The 19,682-nt window shown below is 37.1% G+C and overlaps 1 protein-coding gene across 1 annotated transcript in view; it reads left to right on the top strand.

Annotated features, from left to right (window-relative positions):
- Positions 1-18,605, top strand: part of PPHLN1 (periphilin 1) — a 160,585-nt gene extending 141,980 nt beyond the window's left edge. The window contains exon 9 of the mRNA XM_007937927.2: positions 18,411-18,605. Within this exon, the coding sequence (XP_007936118.1) occupies positions 18,411-18,605 (195 nt within the window). The remainder of the gene's footprint in view (positions 1-18,410) is intronic.
- The last annotated feature ends 1,077 nt before the right edge of the window (positions 18,606-19,682 follow it).

The following is a 19,682-nucleotide window of genomic DNA, read 5'->3' as shown; positions in this document are numbered from 1 at the left end:
CTATGAGTCGGAAACGACTCGACGGCACTTAACAACAACAACAACAACAACCGCCACTCAGGAATCTCCAAGCCATCTGTCTCTGACAGACCACAGCTCCGTGTGTCTCCTTTTTTGGTATTTTCACACAAATTCTTCTGCTAGTTGGGGTTTAGTCCACTTTTGTATTCTTCCCTTCAAGGCTCAGGGGTACAAGATTATCTTCTGTGTTTGTGTTAATTGTTTTCCCTTTTCTTTGTTGAAGAGGGTCTGTGCAGTCCTTCTGCCTAGTCCACCATCTTGCTGGAACTCTCTCAATTTGTTTTATCTTTGTGTCTAAGGTGGGTCTCTTGTCAAAGGCAGCATATCGATGGGTCTTCTTATCTTATCCAGTCTGCCACTCTATTTCTCTTGATAGGTGCATTTAGTCCATTCACATTGAGTGTAATTAGTGGTAAGTATGAATTGATTGCTGTCATTCTCTTGTGTTTTTTTGTCGTATGTTTGGTGTTTATTTGGTCCTTACACTTTTCTGTGCTGAGTTTGGTTTGTTGGCTAATGATTTCTCCCTTTTCTTCTTTATGGTTGGCTTTGTGCTTATTAAACCCATATGTTTTCCTTCCTTCCAGATTTGCTTAGAAGGATTGTTACTTTTCTCTGTGGTTACCTTGGAGTATATTCTTGTCTCTACATTTTTAGAACAGTGCATACTGTGAAGACATTGTCCTGTTTCCCTCTCCATTTGAGGGTCTATACCTAGAAGTTTTATTCCCTTTGATAGATTAGTTGCTGTTGTTGTGTGCTGATTGAATTCCTTGGTTTTTAAGCTACAGTGTTTTATGATCTTAGTTTGGATATCTGGTTCTGACTTGGTTTTAGTGTTGATGCCACGTATCCTGGTTTTGTTGATCTCTGTTATGGGTTCTCTATTAGAAGGACTTCCTTAAGCATTTCTTGTAGGGTTGTTCTGGTTTTCACAAAATCCCTTAATTATTTGTCTGAGAATGCCTTGATTTCGCCCTCATATTTGATGGATAATTTGGCTGGATCTAGGATTCTTGGTTGGAAGTTCTTTTTCTTCAGTGTTTTATATATGCCGTCCATTGCCTTCTTGCCTGCGTGGTTTCTGCTGAGTAATCGAATCTTAGCCTGTTTGATATTTATAAGTAATATTTCTTTTTTCCTGGGCAGCTCTCAAAATTTTTTCTTTGTCTTTGGTTTTGTAAAGTTTGATTATAATACGCCTCAGTGTTTTTCTCTTGGGATGTATCTTGTGTGGGATTCTGTGAGCTTCTTGGACAAATATCTTTTCTTCCTTCCATGATAAGGGGGAAGTTTTCTGTTAGCAGGTCTCCCACAGTTTTCTTGGTGGTCTTTTTCGCCTCTTCTTGTTCTGGAGTTCCAAAGAGTCTTATATTATTTTTTCTTACGTCATTGCATATAATTCTTAGATTCTCTTTATTTCTCTTAAATTTTTGTTCTGATTTTTCTTCATACACAGGCTAGTGTCCAGGGATTTGTCTTCTAGTTGGGATATGCGTTCTTCAGCCAGTTCTAACCTACTTTTTTGTGCTTCTACTGTGTTGTGTAATTCTATCATTTAGGTACTCATCTTCTGCATTTCTAACTGCTGTTTTTGTATTTGTTCTGACTGTGCATTAATCTTATTATGATGTTCCTGTATGATTCTCCTGAGTTCCTCCAGGGAACTGTCTGTGTTCTCCTTGTTTCTGTTTGGTGTTTCCATTGTATATCTTCTAAATTATCTCAGATAATTCTATTGCCTCCTCTTTCTCCATGTATAATGAGACCTTTGTGGTTTTGCTTCTAATGCCTTGTCCTATTTTTTTTTTGTTGTTGTTTGATTTGAGGTTGCCTGTTGTTTCTTAGATATTAGAAGGTGTCTTTAACTGTTGGTTATGTGTTGATTCGTTTTGTCTTGGTTTTATGGTTTAATATTTTGAAAAGGTGAAGCTGGTATATTTTATTTTATTGAGTTATTAATTCAGTTATGCTGGGTTGCTCTGCAGTTTTCTTTGTGATGGTGGAATCACTGTATGGAATGCGGATATAGGTTTCTGTTTGTCCTAAAGAGGGTTTAGAGTTTGAAGCAGGAGGTTTTATGTTGGCTGAATGTGGTTTCTTCTATTGGATGAGTGAAGTTATTGGCGGAGAACGTGGGAGTGGAAAAAAGAAAATTTTGCTGTTGCTAGGGGCGGTTTCTGGGGCTTTGAGTGGGCTGCTACTGATGATGTCGTACTGTTATTTACAGGCTGGGGCTCAGTATCAGGAAAGACTCCAGTTGTTAGGGGGTCACCACTTTCCGCCAGGCTCAGACACACGCAAAAGCCCCACCCTGAGGCCCCTCAGTGCCAAAAAGCCGACCCAGGGCAACTTCCCAGCTCTGTGATCCCCCGCACGGTTATCTCCACCCTGCCTGCCTGTGGCGCCGGCCCAACCCGCCCAAACCGCGATTGGCTGGGGAGTTTGTGAGTCCTCCCACCTGTGGCACCAAAGATGCACTCGGTTTCAGCTGCGCTGGAGTTGGGAGAGTGCCCACTAGTAATTTGTGGTCCCAGTATTAGTGATAAAGTCAGGCGCAGACCTCTCAGTGTCACTAAGCTGACCCAAGCCTATTCAGTGATCCGCTGAGGGGGGAGCAAGCCCACCCTTCCAGAGCACCAGTGGGGTCTCTGCTGGGGTTTCAGTGGTGCTGAATGTACCCATTTGCACCTAGCCTACCCAAGTTACTGATAAAATCAAGTGCTGAAGGTAGATCCTTGGTGTGATCGCTGGTATACTGGTGTGGTCTCTGGTATACTGATAGGGAGTGTCTTCTGCCTTGACCCAGGGAGGTCTCAGATGGCGTTCTAGCCTGCTGGTCGCTCCCCAGGGAAGTCTCTAATGGCCTTTCTCAACTTCCTGTCCACATTCTTCAGGGTCGATCTTCTTTAGTTTCTTCCCCTGTACCTTTCCTCTAATTCTACTCCTCTGAGTTTGTTGCACTCTGACTCAGTAAGGTGTTTAGAGCACCAAAATCCCTAATTTAAACTGCTGTACCTAGTTTTTCAAGCACTAAGATGCTAGAGGGAAATAGTGTGGTGATTACTGACGAGACTTCGTTTTGAATCCTTATCAATACTTTCAAAGTTGAGGTGACTCTAAAACATTTGAAAGTAATAAAATTATATTACATCTCAAAATACTGTGTTGTAGTATTCATTATTTTGAAATGCCTTTAAAATGCAAACCTTCTTCCCTACTTGTTTCCAGAACATTTGTTTGCTGTACTTCACCTTCTTTGTAATAATAAATCAATTAAAAGTTTAATTATCTAACTTGATCAAGGAACAAAGAATGATCTCAAAGAATTTGCATATGGAATTGATTAGATAAGATGGTCAAAATGTCTAATTGAGGTTTAAGTCAAGGCCATAATGTTTGATTTTAGACTTTTAAATTAATCATAAAGTAAAGATGTGTTTTGTTCACAGCTTTATACTTAATGTGAGTTAATTTCAAAGGAAGCAAATGAAATGGTATTTGCCCTCAATATAATGGAGGAGGTAGGCTGGACAAATACACATAGAAAACACATTAAAAAAAAGAAAGAAAAGAAAAAAACTGCTATTATCTAGACTGAAAGAAGCAATATATTTTTTAAATAATTAGACTGACCAGAAAAAAATTGAGCTGGAAAAACATTATGAAAGATGGTATTTTGGTGCATGATGAGATAATTTCAGATTTTATTGAAAATTTTAATTGGATCAGCTCTTGGGAGCCAGAGTAGCAATGTTCTGAGAAAGAAGATATCACCTGTGAATAGAAAAGTTTAAAAGACTAGAAGGAAAAGAGCTGGAAAGAGGGCTACTGTATTGTTAAACAAGACTGTATTGGTTAGGTCACACTAGTGTGTTTAACTCTAGAAAGAACAAAACAAAGAAATAAGGACATACATAACAGAATCTGATTTTGGTACCTCTGAAAGCATGAAGACAGTCCTTTTTAAAAGTGAAAAATTGGCAGTTAATTTTTACAAACAATTTAATGTTTACTCAGGAAATATGTCCAAACTATAAATATTAATACCTTGACATTTAAGTATTATAGCACCAAGTATATTGAACTCTCAGAGAGTGAAGCCACATTTTGAAACTTAGGTTTTATCATCGTGGAACACTGAAAATAATGTATGAGAAGAGGAATGGCTTAATATGTTTTTCCAGGATGTGTTTATATGAAAGATTTCTAACTCTGTTGTATCTGTGTGAGCACATGATAATCTTGCATGAAGTAAGGTTAAAGGGGAAATGACACTCTGCTGTTTCTTTTGGCTCTTGTAGTAAGATGGTTAGCCTTTTGACCTTTATTTTATATGAACCGGTTAAGCTGTTCAGTGCTGCTAATCCAAACAAAGATTTCATTTCTAGTTTTCCCTGTTATTCTTACCTAAAATACAGCAATCATCTCAACCTTTAGGTTTCTTTTTTTTTTTTTTTTAAAGCAATATTTTAAACTAATAGTTCACCTTTTAAAGAGCCATTTAATTAATGTTATCTGTTGGACATATGTATAGGAAGATATATTAGACCTCCACAATTCCAGTAGGATTACATAGTTACAGTACTAGGATTACTTTTTTTGTCCTCATAATTTTCTAATAAATAGAAATACTGAATTTCATTCGTTAATGCTTATTTACCCAAGGTTATCCATAAATACATAGGTGTCATTTGACGAGATTGCTACCTCACATCCTTGGCTGTAGTTAAATTCTATCTGCAGTAGGTTTTTTGAGGACCAGATTTGCATCTTCATTTATTGTAAATTCAGAGCACCATTTTTAATGATCAACACCTGGTGGTTTACCTTGAGCATAAACTGGAAATTGCCATTTAACTGATTGATTGATTTAGCAATGATAGTATAATGTTTCTAGCATGAGTCCATTCATTTGTGTGCACAAAATTATTTATAAGGATGTTTGTGATTCTTGGAAGGAACTTCAGTATCATTTGAGAAGTCGGTAGTTTGTAATGCCAAGTGGACATACCAACATTATGTAATTTTAAATCATGTGGCAATCACTATGAATTTTGCTATTAAGAGTATAGACCAGATAATATCTCTGTATACCTTGAAAATATTTATTCACATTCATTAATAAGTGATTTATGGACTTTTCCTACTGTACAAATTGTTTTCAGAGATAAAAGTAAAATCATGAACTAATTTAAATATTAATTAATTTTAACCTATTTTTAATATACCCAGTGCTGCAGTTCCTATTTTTAAAACGAAGCTGTGCTATTTGTGTTAGTTATGATTAATTCTTTTCTTCTGGAAAGAAAAAAAGCACATCTCAGAAGTATTCAGAGTGGTATTGAATGTCACCTAACTGAAAAGCCTCTCTCTGTTAGAAGTATGATGATGTAGACTGATAATACATTGTTGTTATTGTTGTTGTTATGTGCCGTCGAGTCAGCCCCGACTCATAGCGACCCCTCCTCCTTGGGTTTCCGAAGCAGTATCACTACGGAAGTAGGATTGCCCAACCTTCCTTCCGAGGAGTGGCTTGTGGGCTTCCTTCCTTCCCAGACCTCCCTCCCCACCTTCGTATTGTCCTCCTTTTGTGTATTTCTTGGCAGTGTCAACATCATAAATCCAATTTCATAAGCTAGTAAATCCTGAGCTTTTATCTTCATCACCAAAGTCCTTCAAATCCTATCTAATATAAATGCATATTTTTAAATTGGTACATAACATAAAGATAACTTTTGGGGCATACTTGGGATGGGGAGCAGGGTGGAAGGGGGCAGCTAAACATAAAGTCTAGAGCTGTGGGTAATCTTGACCACCATTGGGCCTGTTCACGAACCCCTTCACTGGCACCATCTGGTTCAGTGGCCTCTTAGTAACTCCCACCACATTCTCCAAAAAAAAGTCTATGGCATACATTTTAAAAGTTCTCTGAAACGTTAGCAAGAATTTTTATCTTGAGCTAAAAATTTAAAATACCTTGGTAAAATAATAAAAATGAAGTTGTGTGTGTGTGTGTGTGTGTGTGTGTGTGAACATTTACCCAGCAAACCCTCTCCCATTCCACCTTTTCTAGATGTAATGACCAGTGACATTGCTTACATTCTTGACATTGGGGCAGCAGTCTCATCATTTTTGTTCTAGTTGTTTCAATTTTATTTACTCTCCCTTTCCCCCAGACTTTTCATCTAGGCTTTAAAATGTTGACCCTTTGGTCTTACATACTTTAAAAAAAAAATTCAAGGGTGTTTAAAATATTCACTCTTTTGGCTAAACTGTTACTTTTTTTAAAGGTGGTTTGAGGGTTAATTTCACTTCAAGGTTTGAAGAGCAAGTCAGGGCCATAGCCTTGGGGATTCCTCTAGCCTCAATAGGTCAGGTAAGTCTGGCTTCTTTAAGAATTTGAAGTTCTGTTCCACATTTTTCTCCCTTTTTTAGCAGGATCCATCTGAGTTCCTGATCAGAGTATTCAGTAATGGTAGCTGGATATGATCTAGTTCTGGTCTTAATGTGGGGGAGCAGTGGTTCCTGTAGACAACTGGCCCTGTAGTTCTTTCTCTAATTCTTGGGTTTTCTTCTCTCTCTTTTGTTGCAAACAAATGAAGACCAATAGTTGTAGTTTACAGAAGTGAAGTTTGTGTAAACCATGGTATAGTGCTATTTTAAACAGTTTGAAAACATTTAAATGGTTTAATGTCACAGAAAGAAAAAGTAGTACAACTACACATATGTACTAAAACCATAGTTTAATGTTTCAGTGTGAGACATGGAGAAATTTCATAGTAGTAAAGTGATTTGCCCCTAAAATCAACTTTAAAAGAGGGATTTTGATGATGAAAAAGATGGTATGGTAGAGTGAACATACTTGCTTCACTAAATCAGCAGGCAAAAGATGCTTAGGGGGGAGAGTTAGCCTCTTCTTCAGAACATACTGAAAATGTCCAGTATCAACCATAAGGTGCTCTTTAAGCATCTATAAGCCTTATTCTCTGTGTTCAGCTTTCAGAATAATAGTGCTTCTCCCAGTGTGAGGAAGGTGGCTGACCTGACCTATTGATTTATCATAACTTTATCTTAGTGGCATCCCTGAAGCTGTAAGAAAAAATAACCTAAGTGTTTTGGTCCTCCAGTGCCGCTCTAACAGAAAATACCATTAATGGGTGGCTTTAACAAACAAGGATTTATTCTCTTACAATTTAGGAGGCTAGAAGTCCTAGTGCAGAGTGCCAGTTCTAGGGGCTGGGTGAAAGCCTCTCAACTTTGGGCTTCAGCTCTCACTCTTGGTTCTGGCCCACTGGAGCTGGCAGCATCTCTTCACTCAGATAGCTGCTGGCTGCTGAGGCTGGCAAACCCAAGGTTGACAGGTAAGATGGCACAGTCCCAAGATTATCAGGCAGTACAGCAGGCCACTAGTTTAAGTCCAGAGACAGTCCCAAGATTGGCAGATAACATGATAGGCTGCTGAATAAAGACTCAGCTACGTGCAGGGTCCAAACGTGCCAAAAACCTAGAGACCTTTCTCAAAGCTGTCTTCTTATATACTGGAAGCGGTCTGCATCCCTAAGGCAGCTACTCAGCTGCTCCAGAAGGTTCCACTGTGGAGCTGATTACCAGTCTCATCATGGGGAATAACTACATCTAGCTGCCCAGCCACTCAACTAGGCCCAACCAAGTTGACATACAACCTTAACTACCACACCAAGCTTTACATTTCACTAGGAGAATGACAAGTATCCATGACTCAACATACACACAAAAAAATGATGTCTTATGTGTTGTATATAATTAGGAATCTTGATCAGATGACCTGCCTTCTAGGTCCCTCCAAGCCAATTTCTTTATATCACTTTTAAAAACCAAGGAGGTTAATTTATCTTTACCTAGGGTTTAGTCTTAATCTAACTTTGTTTCTGTTTGAGTTTAAGTAATTCTTTTGGGCTGTAGCAGGAGCATGATTAAAAGTGAATTAGAAACCCGGGCTGTGAATGTTAATCATATATTTCCTACATCTAACTCTTTAATCTCCCTGTTTTCAATATTTTTATAAAATGAGGATAGTAATTTCAGAGTACTTTATAAGATTATTAGTACATTAAATAATAGAAACACCAATATGAAAATGTTAAATTGATGGCTTTAGATGGAAAATAATAAAGGACCGACACTGTTACATACTATTGTGTATTTCAAATTGTATCTACAAACATTTCCAGTAATGAAGATCTTTGCCCAGGCTTTTCCCTCATTCTCCTTAAATTCTTCCTGTGTGGTGAGATCTCCCTGAGAACTCCACTAACTGGGGCTAGTAAGTGTTAAAAACTTTGAGGGTTCTGAGTCATTTTTCAGTCTCTTCACTGAGTTAAAACCAAAAGAAAAAAAACACAACCAAATCTCTTGCTTTGAGTCGATTTTTAACTCCTACAGACCTTATAGAACAGGCTAGAAATTTTCCATAGTGTTTCCAAGGCTGTAAATCTTTGCCTCTTTCTTCCATGTAGTGGCTGGTGAGTTTAAACTGCCAACTTTCTGGTTAGCAGTCAGGTGCTTTTGAAATTGGACCAAACATGGCTCCCTGCCCGGGGCAAAGTCAAGGGCAAAGCAGTTTACATACCGAGTGATTAAGAGGAGAGAAAATTATTTATTGCAAAGAAGCACTGCAAGGAGACAGGGACCCAATCTGACTCCTCGAATGGCAGTTGGGTTACAGTTTTTGTAAGTAGGAGAGGGGATTATACATATTCATAAAAACTTCAGGAATTTGGGCATGAATTAGTTGAGGATTGGCTGAAATTTCCTTCCCCTTGGTTTAAAGGGACAGGCGCATTATATTTTAATGCGGCGCGCTTGTGCACCGGATGAGTCGCACCAGCTTCCTGTCATCTGATGAGTCACACTGGCTTCCTGTCATCAGCTCATGGGGCTTAGGTGGTGGTTGTTGTTATGTCCTGGCCAAGGTTACTTTTCAAGTTGTCTACTGAAACATATTAACATACATATCATTTGTTCTAGGGGATAACATGGAGACAGTGGGTTAATTGACCATTCAGTTCTTAAGGAACTGAGTTATCATGTTTACTTATTTGCCTTCAATGGGGAAATGCAGGCTGAACTTTGACTCCATCTGGCTTCATTTTAACCACTGCACCACCAGGGTGCTTTTCACTAAGTTAAAACCACCTTGATTTTTTTTTTTTTTTTTTTAAACTTCTTATTGTGATTTGGGTGAAATTTTACAAAGCAGATTAGTATTATATTCAGCAGTTCCTACACATTGTGTTTTGTGATACGTTATATTCCCCACAGTGTAACAGCTCTCCTCCCACTCCCTCCCTGTGGTTACCCTTTCCCTGTCTCCTCCTTGCCTGTGCCTCCCTACCTTTCTCCCTATGCAAATGCTGCCCTTCTGATTTCCCACAGTTGACCCTTCTAAGGAGTGCATGCATCTTCCTAGTGTAGTTGTTTGGCTCATGTCGTTATGTGCCATGGAGTCTGGACCCGACTCATAGCAACCCTTCCCTGGGTTTCCGGGTTTCTGAGGCAGTATCACTACGGAAGTAGATTGCCCAGCTTTCCTTCCCAGGAGCGGCTGGTGGGTTTGAACCAGCAGCCTTCTGGTTAGGGGTCAAGTGCCTTAGGCACAAGGCTACCAGAGCTCCAAGTCTAATTTTTGATTAGCTTCCACCTTCTTGATGAGAGAGAAAGTGCGTCTTGAAGTCACTAACAGCTTCCTGCCTTAGTGCTCCTGCTGACAGATTTCTCCAATCAGAGTAATTAGGTGGAGGTGCTCCTCTAAGTTCTCTCAAACCAATGTGAGATTTTTCACTTGTGAAGGAGAACTGGCTTTCACCAATTATTTACTTTCTTTTAACCTTAGTCAAATTTAAAATGTGTCCTTTTGCAGAGTCAGGAGATTTGCATTTTTCTGAGTGATGTTAAATCATTGAGGATTGGACTACCCTTGAGCAATTTTGAATCAGATGTGAATTTCTAAAATTATTTATTTGAAAGTAATTTTAATTGAGATAAATTTTATGTAGCTAACTCACTGTATAAATAGATTTTTCTTTTAGTTATATACTAATTAGCTTCATTTAATTTTACCCAAATATTATAATTTTATTTTGCAAGATAGAGTTATATATAAAAATCAGTTCACTGTACACACAATAATTATCTGTTTCAATTGGACTTTTTTTCACTCAAAAGAAACATACTCTAAATGACAAGTATCTTCTATAGAGCTGAGTTGCCATCTTGACCTCAAGGTAATTTTTTCTTTTTGTCCTTTTGATTTTAATAGATTTTAGAGCAGTTTTAGGTGTACAGAAAAATAATGTGCAGGAAATAGCTTCCACATGTCTCCTCACACCCCCTCTGCCTGCAGTTTCCCGTATTAGTAGTAACATCTTGCATTAGTATTATACGTTTGTTACATTAATGAACTGATACAGATACATTATTATTAATTAAAGTCTATAGTTTACATTAGGGTTCATGCTTTTTGTTGTACAGTTCTATAAAACCCCCAAAAAACAAACTTAATGCTGTTAAGTCAATTCCAACTCACAGCGACCCCCATCTGAGGCTGTAAATTTTTACAGAAGTAGTAAATTTTTTATGGAAGTACCCCATCTTCCTTTCATGGAGTGGCTAGTGGGTTTGAACCACTGACCTTCTGGTTAGCAGCCTAATGCCTTATCCACTACACCACCAGAGTTCCATATATACATACAGTTCTATAGGTTCTGGCAAATGCATAATGTCAGTTAATCAGTTAGTACCTTTACAGTATCATATAGAACAGTTTAATCACCTTAAAAATGCCTGTGTTCCACCTATTCATCCCTCTCCTACTTTCCCTGAACCCCTGACAATCATGGATCTTTTTTATTTTGTCTGTAGTTTGGCTTTTTCCAGAATGTTATATAGTGTCTCTTTTTCAGATCGCAATATGCTTTTTCTCTTAGCAATGTTCATTTAAGGTTCCTCTATGTCTTTTTATGGTTTGATATTTCTTTATATTACTGGTAAAATTGCATCATATGGTTGTACTACAGTTATTCGCCTATTGAAGGACATCTTATTTGCTTCTGATTTTTGACAGTTAAGAAGAAAGCTGCTGTTAGCATTAATATGCAGGTTTTTGTGTGGGCATAAGTTTTCAATTTATGTGGGTAAATACCTGTGATCAGATAAGCCTTCCTTTAGCTTTGTAAACAACTGCCGAACTGTTTTCCAAAGTGACTGTATCCTTTTGTATCCCTACAAGCAGTGAGTGAGAATTCTTGTTGCTCCACATCCTCATCAGCATTTGGCATTGTCAGTATTTTGGAGTTTAGTCACTGCAATGGGTGTGTAGTAATAGCACATTGCTTTAACTTGCAACTCTGTAATGACATACAATATTGAGTATCTTTTCATATGCTTATTTGCTATCTTTATGCCTGTTGAGATCTTTTGCCCAGTTTGTAATTGGGTTGTTTTCTTATTGTTGAGTCTTAAAAGTTCTTTGTACATTTTGAATGTAATTCCTTATATGTGGTTTGCAGATATTTTCTCCCAATCTGTGGATTGTCTGTTTATCTTCTACGAAGTGTCTTTTGCAGAGCAGAAGTTTTTTAATTTTAATGAAGTGAAGCTAATTTTTTTTCTTTCATGGATTGTGCTTTTTGATATTATATCTGAATCGTCACCAAAACCAAGATCACTTAGATGTTTTCCTGTGTTATCTTCTAGAACTTTTATAGTTTTGCATTTTACATTTAAATTCATGGCCCATTTTGAATTGATTTTTGTGACAGCTGTAAATTTTTTGTCTAGGTTCTTTTTTTGCATGTGGATGTCCAGTTGTTCCAGCACCATTTGTTGAAAAGACTGTCTTTTCCTTTTTTAATTACCTTTGCTCCTTTGTGAAAGATCAGTTATCTCTCTTTGTGGGGATATATGTCTTAACTCTGTTTTGTTCCATTGATCCATTTGTCTGTTCTTTCACCAGTACCAAATGGTCTGGATCACTATAGCTTTACTAAGTCCTATGGTTGGGTAATGTCAGCCCTCCAACTTTATTCTTTTTCAATATTGTGTTGGCTGTTCTGGGTCTTTTGATTTTTCATATAAACTTTACAATCAGTTTGTGGCTAGCCATAAACTGACTTAATGGGATTTTGATTGGGATTGTGTTAAACAGATGAAGTTGAAAATAATTTATCTTAAGAAATATTTAGGTATAAGTCTACAAAACATGTAGAAGATCTGTCAGAAGAAAACTACAAAATGCTGATAAATCAAAGAAAATTGTAAGACTCTATTTTCTCGAAGACATCGTAGAGAATTGGTATAATTTCTTCCTTCAGTGTTTGGTAGAATTCACTAGTGAAACCATCCTCTCCCAGTGCTTTCTGTTTGAAAGTTTATTAATTGTTGATTCAATTTCTTTAATAGATACAGACCTATTCAGATTATTTCTTTCTCCTTGTGTGAAATTTGGTAGTTCGTGTATTTCAAGGGATTAATCCATTTCATCTAAGGTAGCGGATTTATGGACATAGAATCCTTTTTTATCCTTTTGATATCTGGGTAGAGAAGGACCCCTCTTTCATATCTGATATTAGTAATTTGTCTTTTCTCTCTCTCTTTTCTCCCCCATGGTTATGCTCCAGCCCCGGCCCCCCGCCCATGGGGCTCCAGTGATGTGGTGGTTAAGGAATTTAGCTGTTAAGCAGAAGGTTGGTGGTTCGAACCCACCAGCCATTCCGTGGGAGAAAGATGTGGCAGTCTGCTTCCATAAAGGTTTACAGCCTTGGAAACCCTATGGGGAAGTTGTACTCTGTCCTATAGGGTTGCTATGAGTTTAAATCAACTCAATGACAGTGGGTTTTTTGTTGTTGTTGTTGTTGTTTTTTAATCTGGTTAGAGTTTGATCAGTTTATTGTTCTTCAAAACACTGGCTTTTTTTGTTGATTTTTCTCTATTATTTTCTTGTTCAATTCAATGATTTCTGCCTTAATTTTTTTTTCCCCCTTAACTTTAGGCTTAAATTGCTCTTCTTTCTCTAGTTTTCTAAGAGTAAAAGTTTAGATTATTGACTTTATATCTTTTTTCTTTTCTAATAAATGCATTCAGTGCTATACATTTCTCCCTTCAAGCGTTATTTTCATTGCATCCCACAAATTTTGATATTACTTAATTCAAGATTTTTTATTTTTAAATTTCTCTTGAAACGTCTTCTTGGACCTGTGTGTTAGTTAGAAATTAGTGTTATTTCAACAAGTTTTGTTCCAAATATTTCTGTTATTGATTTCTAGTTTCATTCCATTGTGGTCTAAGAGCATACGTCATATGATTTATATGCTTTTAAAATTTGTTAAAGTGTGTTTTATGGTCTTGAATGTGGTCTATCTTGGTTGAATGGTCTGTGTTAGCATGAGGAGGGTATATATTCTTCTGGACATTAATAGACAAATATCCTATAAATATCAGTTAGATCCAGTTTGGTTGACTGATTGATAATGCTATTCATTTTACCTATATTACTGATTACTGATTTTATGCTGCTGAATCTATTAATCAACTTGTCCACAGCATAAAACTACTAAGAAGTTATATTCCTTTCCTATTACTGTTGTACCAAATTACCACAAGTTTAGTGGTTTATTACAACACTACTTTATTACCTTACCATTCTAGAAGTTAGAAGTCTGAAGTGGGTTTTATTGGGCTGTTCTTCTTCCAGAAGCTCTAGGGGAGAATCTGTTACCTTGCGTTTTCCAGATTCTCAAGTCACCTGCATTCCTTGGCTTAAGGCCCCTTCCTCCATCTTCAAAGCATACCATTCATCCTCTGTATCCATCATCACATCTTTCTTTTTTTTTTCTTTTTGACTCTCCTACATTCCTCTTTTATAAGGAATCTTATGATTACATTGGGCCACCTGGATAATCCAGGATAATCTCCCCAGTTAAAAATCCTTAATTTATTCACATCGGTAAAATCCCTTTTATCATGTAAGGTAATATGTTTATAGGTTCTGGGACTTAGAACGTGGATATCTTGGGGTAAGCCTACCATGGTAGTAGAGTCAGGGATTTGATCTTAACGAACTTGCTCTTGGAACCATGTCTTTGTTCTGCCTTCCACATCTAAATGTCTTTTCTGTGCTGTTTGGTCTATGTTTATTTCTCCCACTAGCATATGTTGTTGTTTTTGTTGTTGTTATGTGCCGTGGAGTCAGACCCGACTCATAGTGACACCTCCTTGGGTTGCCGAGGCAGTATCACTACAGAAGTAGATTGCCCAGTCTTCCTTCCGAGGAGTGGCTGGTGGATTTGAACCACCAGCCTTCTGGATAGCAGTCAAGTGCCTTAGGCACTCTGCTGCCAGAGCTCCTCCACTAGCATATGGCCCTCCTGAAATAGGACTTGTAGCATTTGAACCAGATGAGTTCAGATAAAGAAAATGATATGGAATAATGTTGTTGGGTGCTGTTGAGTGAATTTGGACTCATAGCGACCCTATAGGACAGAGTAGAACTGCCCTATGGGGTTTCCAAGGCTGTAAATCTTTAGGCAGGAAGAGTCTCTTTCTCCTGTAGAGTGGCTGGTGGGTTTGAACCACTGCCTTTTTAGTTAACAGCTGCGAGCTTAACCTTTGTGCTGCCAGGATTCCTTATAAAATGATGAGGCATCATTAGTACAGAAAACAATGCTTTCATTTGATTCCCCAACTCCTTAAGGCTGTGTGTGTATGTGTGTGTGTGCACACATGCATGCATGCACATGCATACGCATGGCTGGCTGTTCATCTGACTGACCTTTGCAGTTAACCAAGTGCCTCCTAATATTTTAAATTATTAATAAAATATTAAGACAAATACATATTTAAATTTAAGTAGCCACCTGTATTAGCACAGCCCTGTATCTCCACCATTCCACCAGACTACTCTTATAGAAAGAACTGTAATGAATGAATTGAACATAATTTGTTGAAATGAAAATTCTTCTAACAACTTATGTTTGTTAATTTTGGGGTTATCTTTCTGTGGGAGAAGAAGTAAGGGGTAAAATATATTTTAGAGAAGTTTTATGTTATCACAAGTAATTTTAGATAGAGTTAACTTGCCATCAAGTATTTGTTTTTACTGAATACTATTCTTCTTCTAAGCAGCTCTGGTGGTGTAGTGGTTAAAGCATTTGGCTGCTAACCAAAAGGTTGGTGGTTCAAAACCAGCAGCTGCTGTGCGGAAGAAAGATGAGGCAGTCTGCTTCCATAAAGATTTACAGCCTTGGAAACCCAGTGGGGGTCGCTATGAGTCAGATCGACTCAGTGGCAGTGAGTGATTCTTCTAGTTACCTGACAGCATGATTAATAGTAAAAAAAAAAAGCCCTTAGTAGTGTAATATACTCCTTTATTTTATACTTTGTGAGAAGTTAACTGTTAACACAGACTACTATAATAAAGAACTATGTGAAACCACATTTGGGTAGTGTTTTCATATGCTAGTAAATTTAACTATGTTTCTAGGCAGTTTATGTGAGCTCCACCCATACTTTAACCTGTTTCCCATTTCAGTGAAGTCCAAGCAGGGGGAAGACAACAACAACAAAAAACCTTCCTGTGTGGCCTGTAGATATCAAGTCTGAAGATTATTAATGCATTTCCAGCTAGGGACCATAAGTAAACAAACTCTCTACGGATAACTACACCCTTCCTGTTTTGGGTTTGGATTTACTGTAGAACACATTTCGGAAATAAGTTTCTGACAGCTGTGAATTTTATTTATAAAATGTTTGAGGGTGAGGTTCTTCCTTTAACATAAAATTAATTATTTCCTGTCTGATGCTCAGCCAATGCATTTTAAGAAGTCTTTTTAAAATAAATTTATCCTGTGATAGAGAATTATGTTGCTTTCTGCAGTTCTAGTTGTTGTTAACTAATGTACAAAGATTAGTCTATTTCAGTGAATAATTCAAAAATGACTTAAAATTAAAAAATAAAGCACAGACTTTAAATATTTTTATTACCTTGTCTCCAGAGTGATAGTAGTTTATGATTTAAATAGATGTATGAGTGCATTTAGACCTGGTTTTATTTTTGATATGCAAATCTACAGCATGTTTTTATTCTCTAAATAGGCTAAACAAAGAGGTACAATTTAGGTAAAGAAGCAGGTTTACATTAAAGAATTCGCAGATTACTTCTCAGTGTAACATTATCCTCAACTAGTACATCTGCTATAAAGAAGTCTGTAAAATTTAGGCCACCCACAAAGTGGTCTGCTGAGGCCTGTGGTTGGTATTAGAAAGCTGTTAATATGTGGGCTGATTGGTTTGGTAAGAAATTTACCCCACCAAGACTGTGAAACATCATGATTCTGATTTTCCTCCATGGGGACTGTATTGGCTTGACTTAGGTATTATGTGTTTGTTAGGCCAGTCATTATATGCTCTATTACATACGAAATATTATGTGAACACTGCCCTGTTTTCTAAGTTGATTTATCAGAGTATTAATACTAATTTTGGGTCATGTAAACTGTAGGATTAATTGGGATAGGTGGTTGACTTAGGCTGTTTAATCACTATTTAGAAAAACGTGCTTGTGCTGCATGTGTGTGTATGTGTGTCATTGTTGAGGTGAGGGAGGCAGCTGGGGTTTTTTATATAATTTAATTTCTGTATCATTTGAATGACTTATCCTTTAAAGTTCTTTGGGGCATGTCAATGGTTTTAAAGGGCAAGGAAAAAAAAATTTAGGATAATTTACCAGCCTAGGATTAAAAGTCAAGATTAAATAAATACTCTTCTTTAAATAGTTGTTTTTAAGGGATCAAAACAAATATTGCAGATATTTAAAAAAAAAAAAAGAAAGAAAGAAAACATAGCACCACCACTAGCAGCATCCATTTGAAAACAATCTATCATAAGGCAAACAGTGTCCTCAGAAGCCTGATTGCCCAACCTTCCTTCTGAGGAGTGGCTGGTGGGTCTGAACCTAGCCTTCTGGTTAGCAGTCAAATGCCTTAGGCACTACCTCACCAGAGTTCCCAGTTTTACAAAACAAACTAAATTATTCTTTAGAGAATAAGCAATGTTGTTTTTTATTATGAAATTAGAAAAAATGAAAATTAACAGCTATTTTAAGTCAGATAGTATTTTTCTTAATTTGCATGGAGACTTAACTGTAATTTTTCTTTTAACACATCTATTACAAAGTAGAAAAAAAAAAGCATTGAAGTCTAAAATGCATTTTGTGACCACAGGCTGAGAGAATGACATCTGCTAGGGCAGAAACTTCGCAATTTTTGAGAAAGAAATACTGAATTACCACTGATAAATATTACACATACATGTTGTTATTGTTTTGTGCCACTGAGTTGGACCCGACTCATAGCAACCACTCCTTGGGTTTCTGAGGCAGTATCACTACGGAAGTAGATTGCCCCATCTTCCTTCCAAGGAGTGGCTGGTGGGTTTGAACCACCAGCCTTCTGGTTAGCAGTCAAGAGCCTTAGCCACTGTGCTACCAGAGCTCCCATACACATACATAGTGAAGTTAAAAAAATACATATACACATGCATGTGTATACATATATACATGTATTATTGATGTGTGTGTAGACATTGTTTTGATCATAACCATGGCTTGGTGGTTTAAAAAAAGAAAGAAACCTTTTGCCGTCAAGTTGATTCCAACTCATACTGACTGACCCTATACAAGACAGTACAATTGCCCCATTGGGTTTCCAAGGCTGTAATATTTATGGAAACAGTCTGCCACATCTTTCCCCTGAGCAGTGGCACATGAATTCAAACCAACCTCTCAGTTGGCATCTGAGCACTTTAATTACTGCACCACCAGGGTTCCTTTGGTGACTTTAACAATGATATTACAAATGTGAAACTTTTCCCTTTTTTGCATTCTCATAGTTGTTTTCTGTACACGAAAAGGAATTTTGAATGTGTCATCCCTCAGGTCATGATTCAAACAGAAAATCTGGAATTGGGGGCTCAGAAATGTGTTTTTTCCAAACAAATAAATGAACAGAGCTGTTGACTGCCTTCCCTTGCCTTTGTTCTTAGCTCTTCTCACCTCCAGTCTAGGGTCCTTTAGTAGATTGCTTGATAATTGACAGATGCCATGCCAGCCTTCTACATTCAAAGTCATGTGGTGTAGTAATGTTTTTCTCCTCACATAAGTTGTCAGCAAAACTCAGAAGACAGATTGAAATGGCCTTTGGCAGCAGTGACCTCTGATGGACAGGAGAAGTTCAGCTATATAATTGTATCTCTATTTTTGGACTTCAGCCAGCATCATAGGTCAACAGAGTCAGCTAAATGTTAGGCTAATTATTTTCACTCTTAGCTAACCAAAATATATTTCACATTTCTAGGTTTACCGACAAGACTGTGAAACGTTCGGGATGGTTGTGAAAATGCTCATTGAAAAAGATCCTTCATTAGAAAAGTCTATACAGTTTGCTTTGAGGCAGAATTTACATGAAATAGGTGAGCGGTGTGTTGAAGAACTCAAGCATTTCATTGCAGAGTATGACACCTCTACTCAAGATTTTGGAGAGCCTTTTTAGATTTTCTGGTCAGGCAAAAAGAATGTTTCTAGATTTTTGTTTTCCTTGGGTTGCGTAAAACCTTAATATATGGAATTTTTGTGATAAAGAGGAATACTTTATGATAGTTGACCACATTTCCAAACTGAAATAAATATCTAAAATAGGTGAAGAGATTTCAATTAGTTTTTTTTAATTTTTCAATCTATAAGTAGAGCCTCCTAATCTGTACTCCCTCCCCTGACCAACCCCCCCTTTCCCTAAAATGATGTGTCAGTTTAATTTTTCAAGCTTTGAAAAAAGCACTCCTGGAAATCAGCTTTCTCTACTTACATTCTGTAGTCTTCCACAATACACAGTAATATGTTTGGTAACAAGAGTGTAATCTACAAGTTGGAAAGCATTCCACTTAAACATTGATATAACTTTTTGTATTTCATAGTGGAATATGTTATGAAAATGTTAGAATTCTTAGTTGTGGTTTATTGACTTGTTGTTTATCGTAGGCTTTGTAACTTTAATATGTTAATGTATACTGTCTAAATAAACTGAAGACTTTGTTAGAGAATATTTGCTTTCAGAATAATTCTCATTCATTGATAAAATTAGAACAATTAAATCTCTGAAAGACACGTCAGGATAAAATCTTTTATTTTCTCCCCAACTAAATTTACCCAATGTTGTCTATTAAAATAATCCTGACTGCTCTCACTGACTTGTGAGTCTTTCACAATATATCATATACAAGACTAACAGAAAGGGGGCAGTTTGAAAGATGAGGCATATTTTGAAGTTTAGATTTTTCAAAAAACTTTTAATTGAGAAAAATTCAGATAATACAGGAGAGTGGAGTTTTATTTTCTCCTTAATTTTGTACTCCTCATCTCAGGAAATAAGATAATTGATAATACATCCATCTTAGATAAAAACCATTTACAGATTATTCATTTGTTAATGTCTGTTTGTAGTCTAGTAGGTTCCTTCTTCTGCTGCCCCTTTTAGAAGTTCTTAGCCCTTCAAAAGTGTTCTTGAAAGGAGTAAAACCCCCCCCCCATCAACAGTCTATGTAAACATGGCTGTAGGAGTGAGCTGTCCAAA

The sequence above is a fragment of the Orycteropus afer genome, unplaced genomic scaffold (assembly GCF_000298275.1).
Source record: "Orycteropus afer afer isolate SDZICR_OR568_19922 unplaced genomic scaffold, OryAfe1.0 scaffold00045, whole genome shotgun sequence".
NCBI classification, from domain to species: Eukaryota; Metazoa; Chordata; class Mammalia; order Tubulidentata; family Orycteropodidae; genus Orycteropus; species Orycteropus afer.
This window is presented reverse-complemented; position numbering and strand designations above follow the sequence as displayed.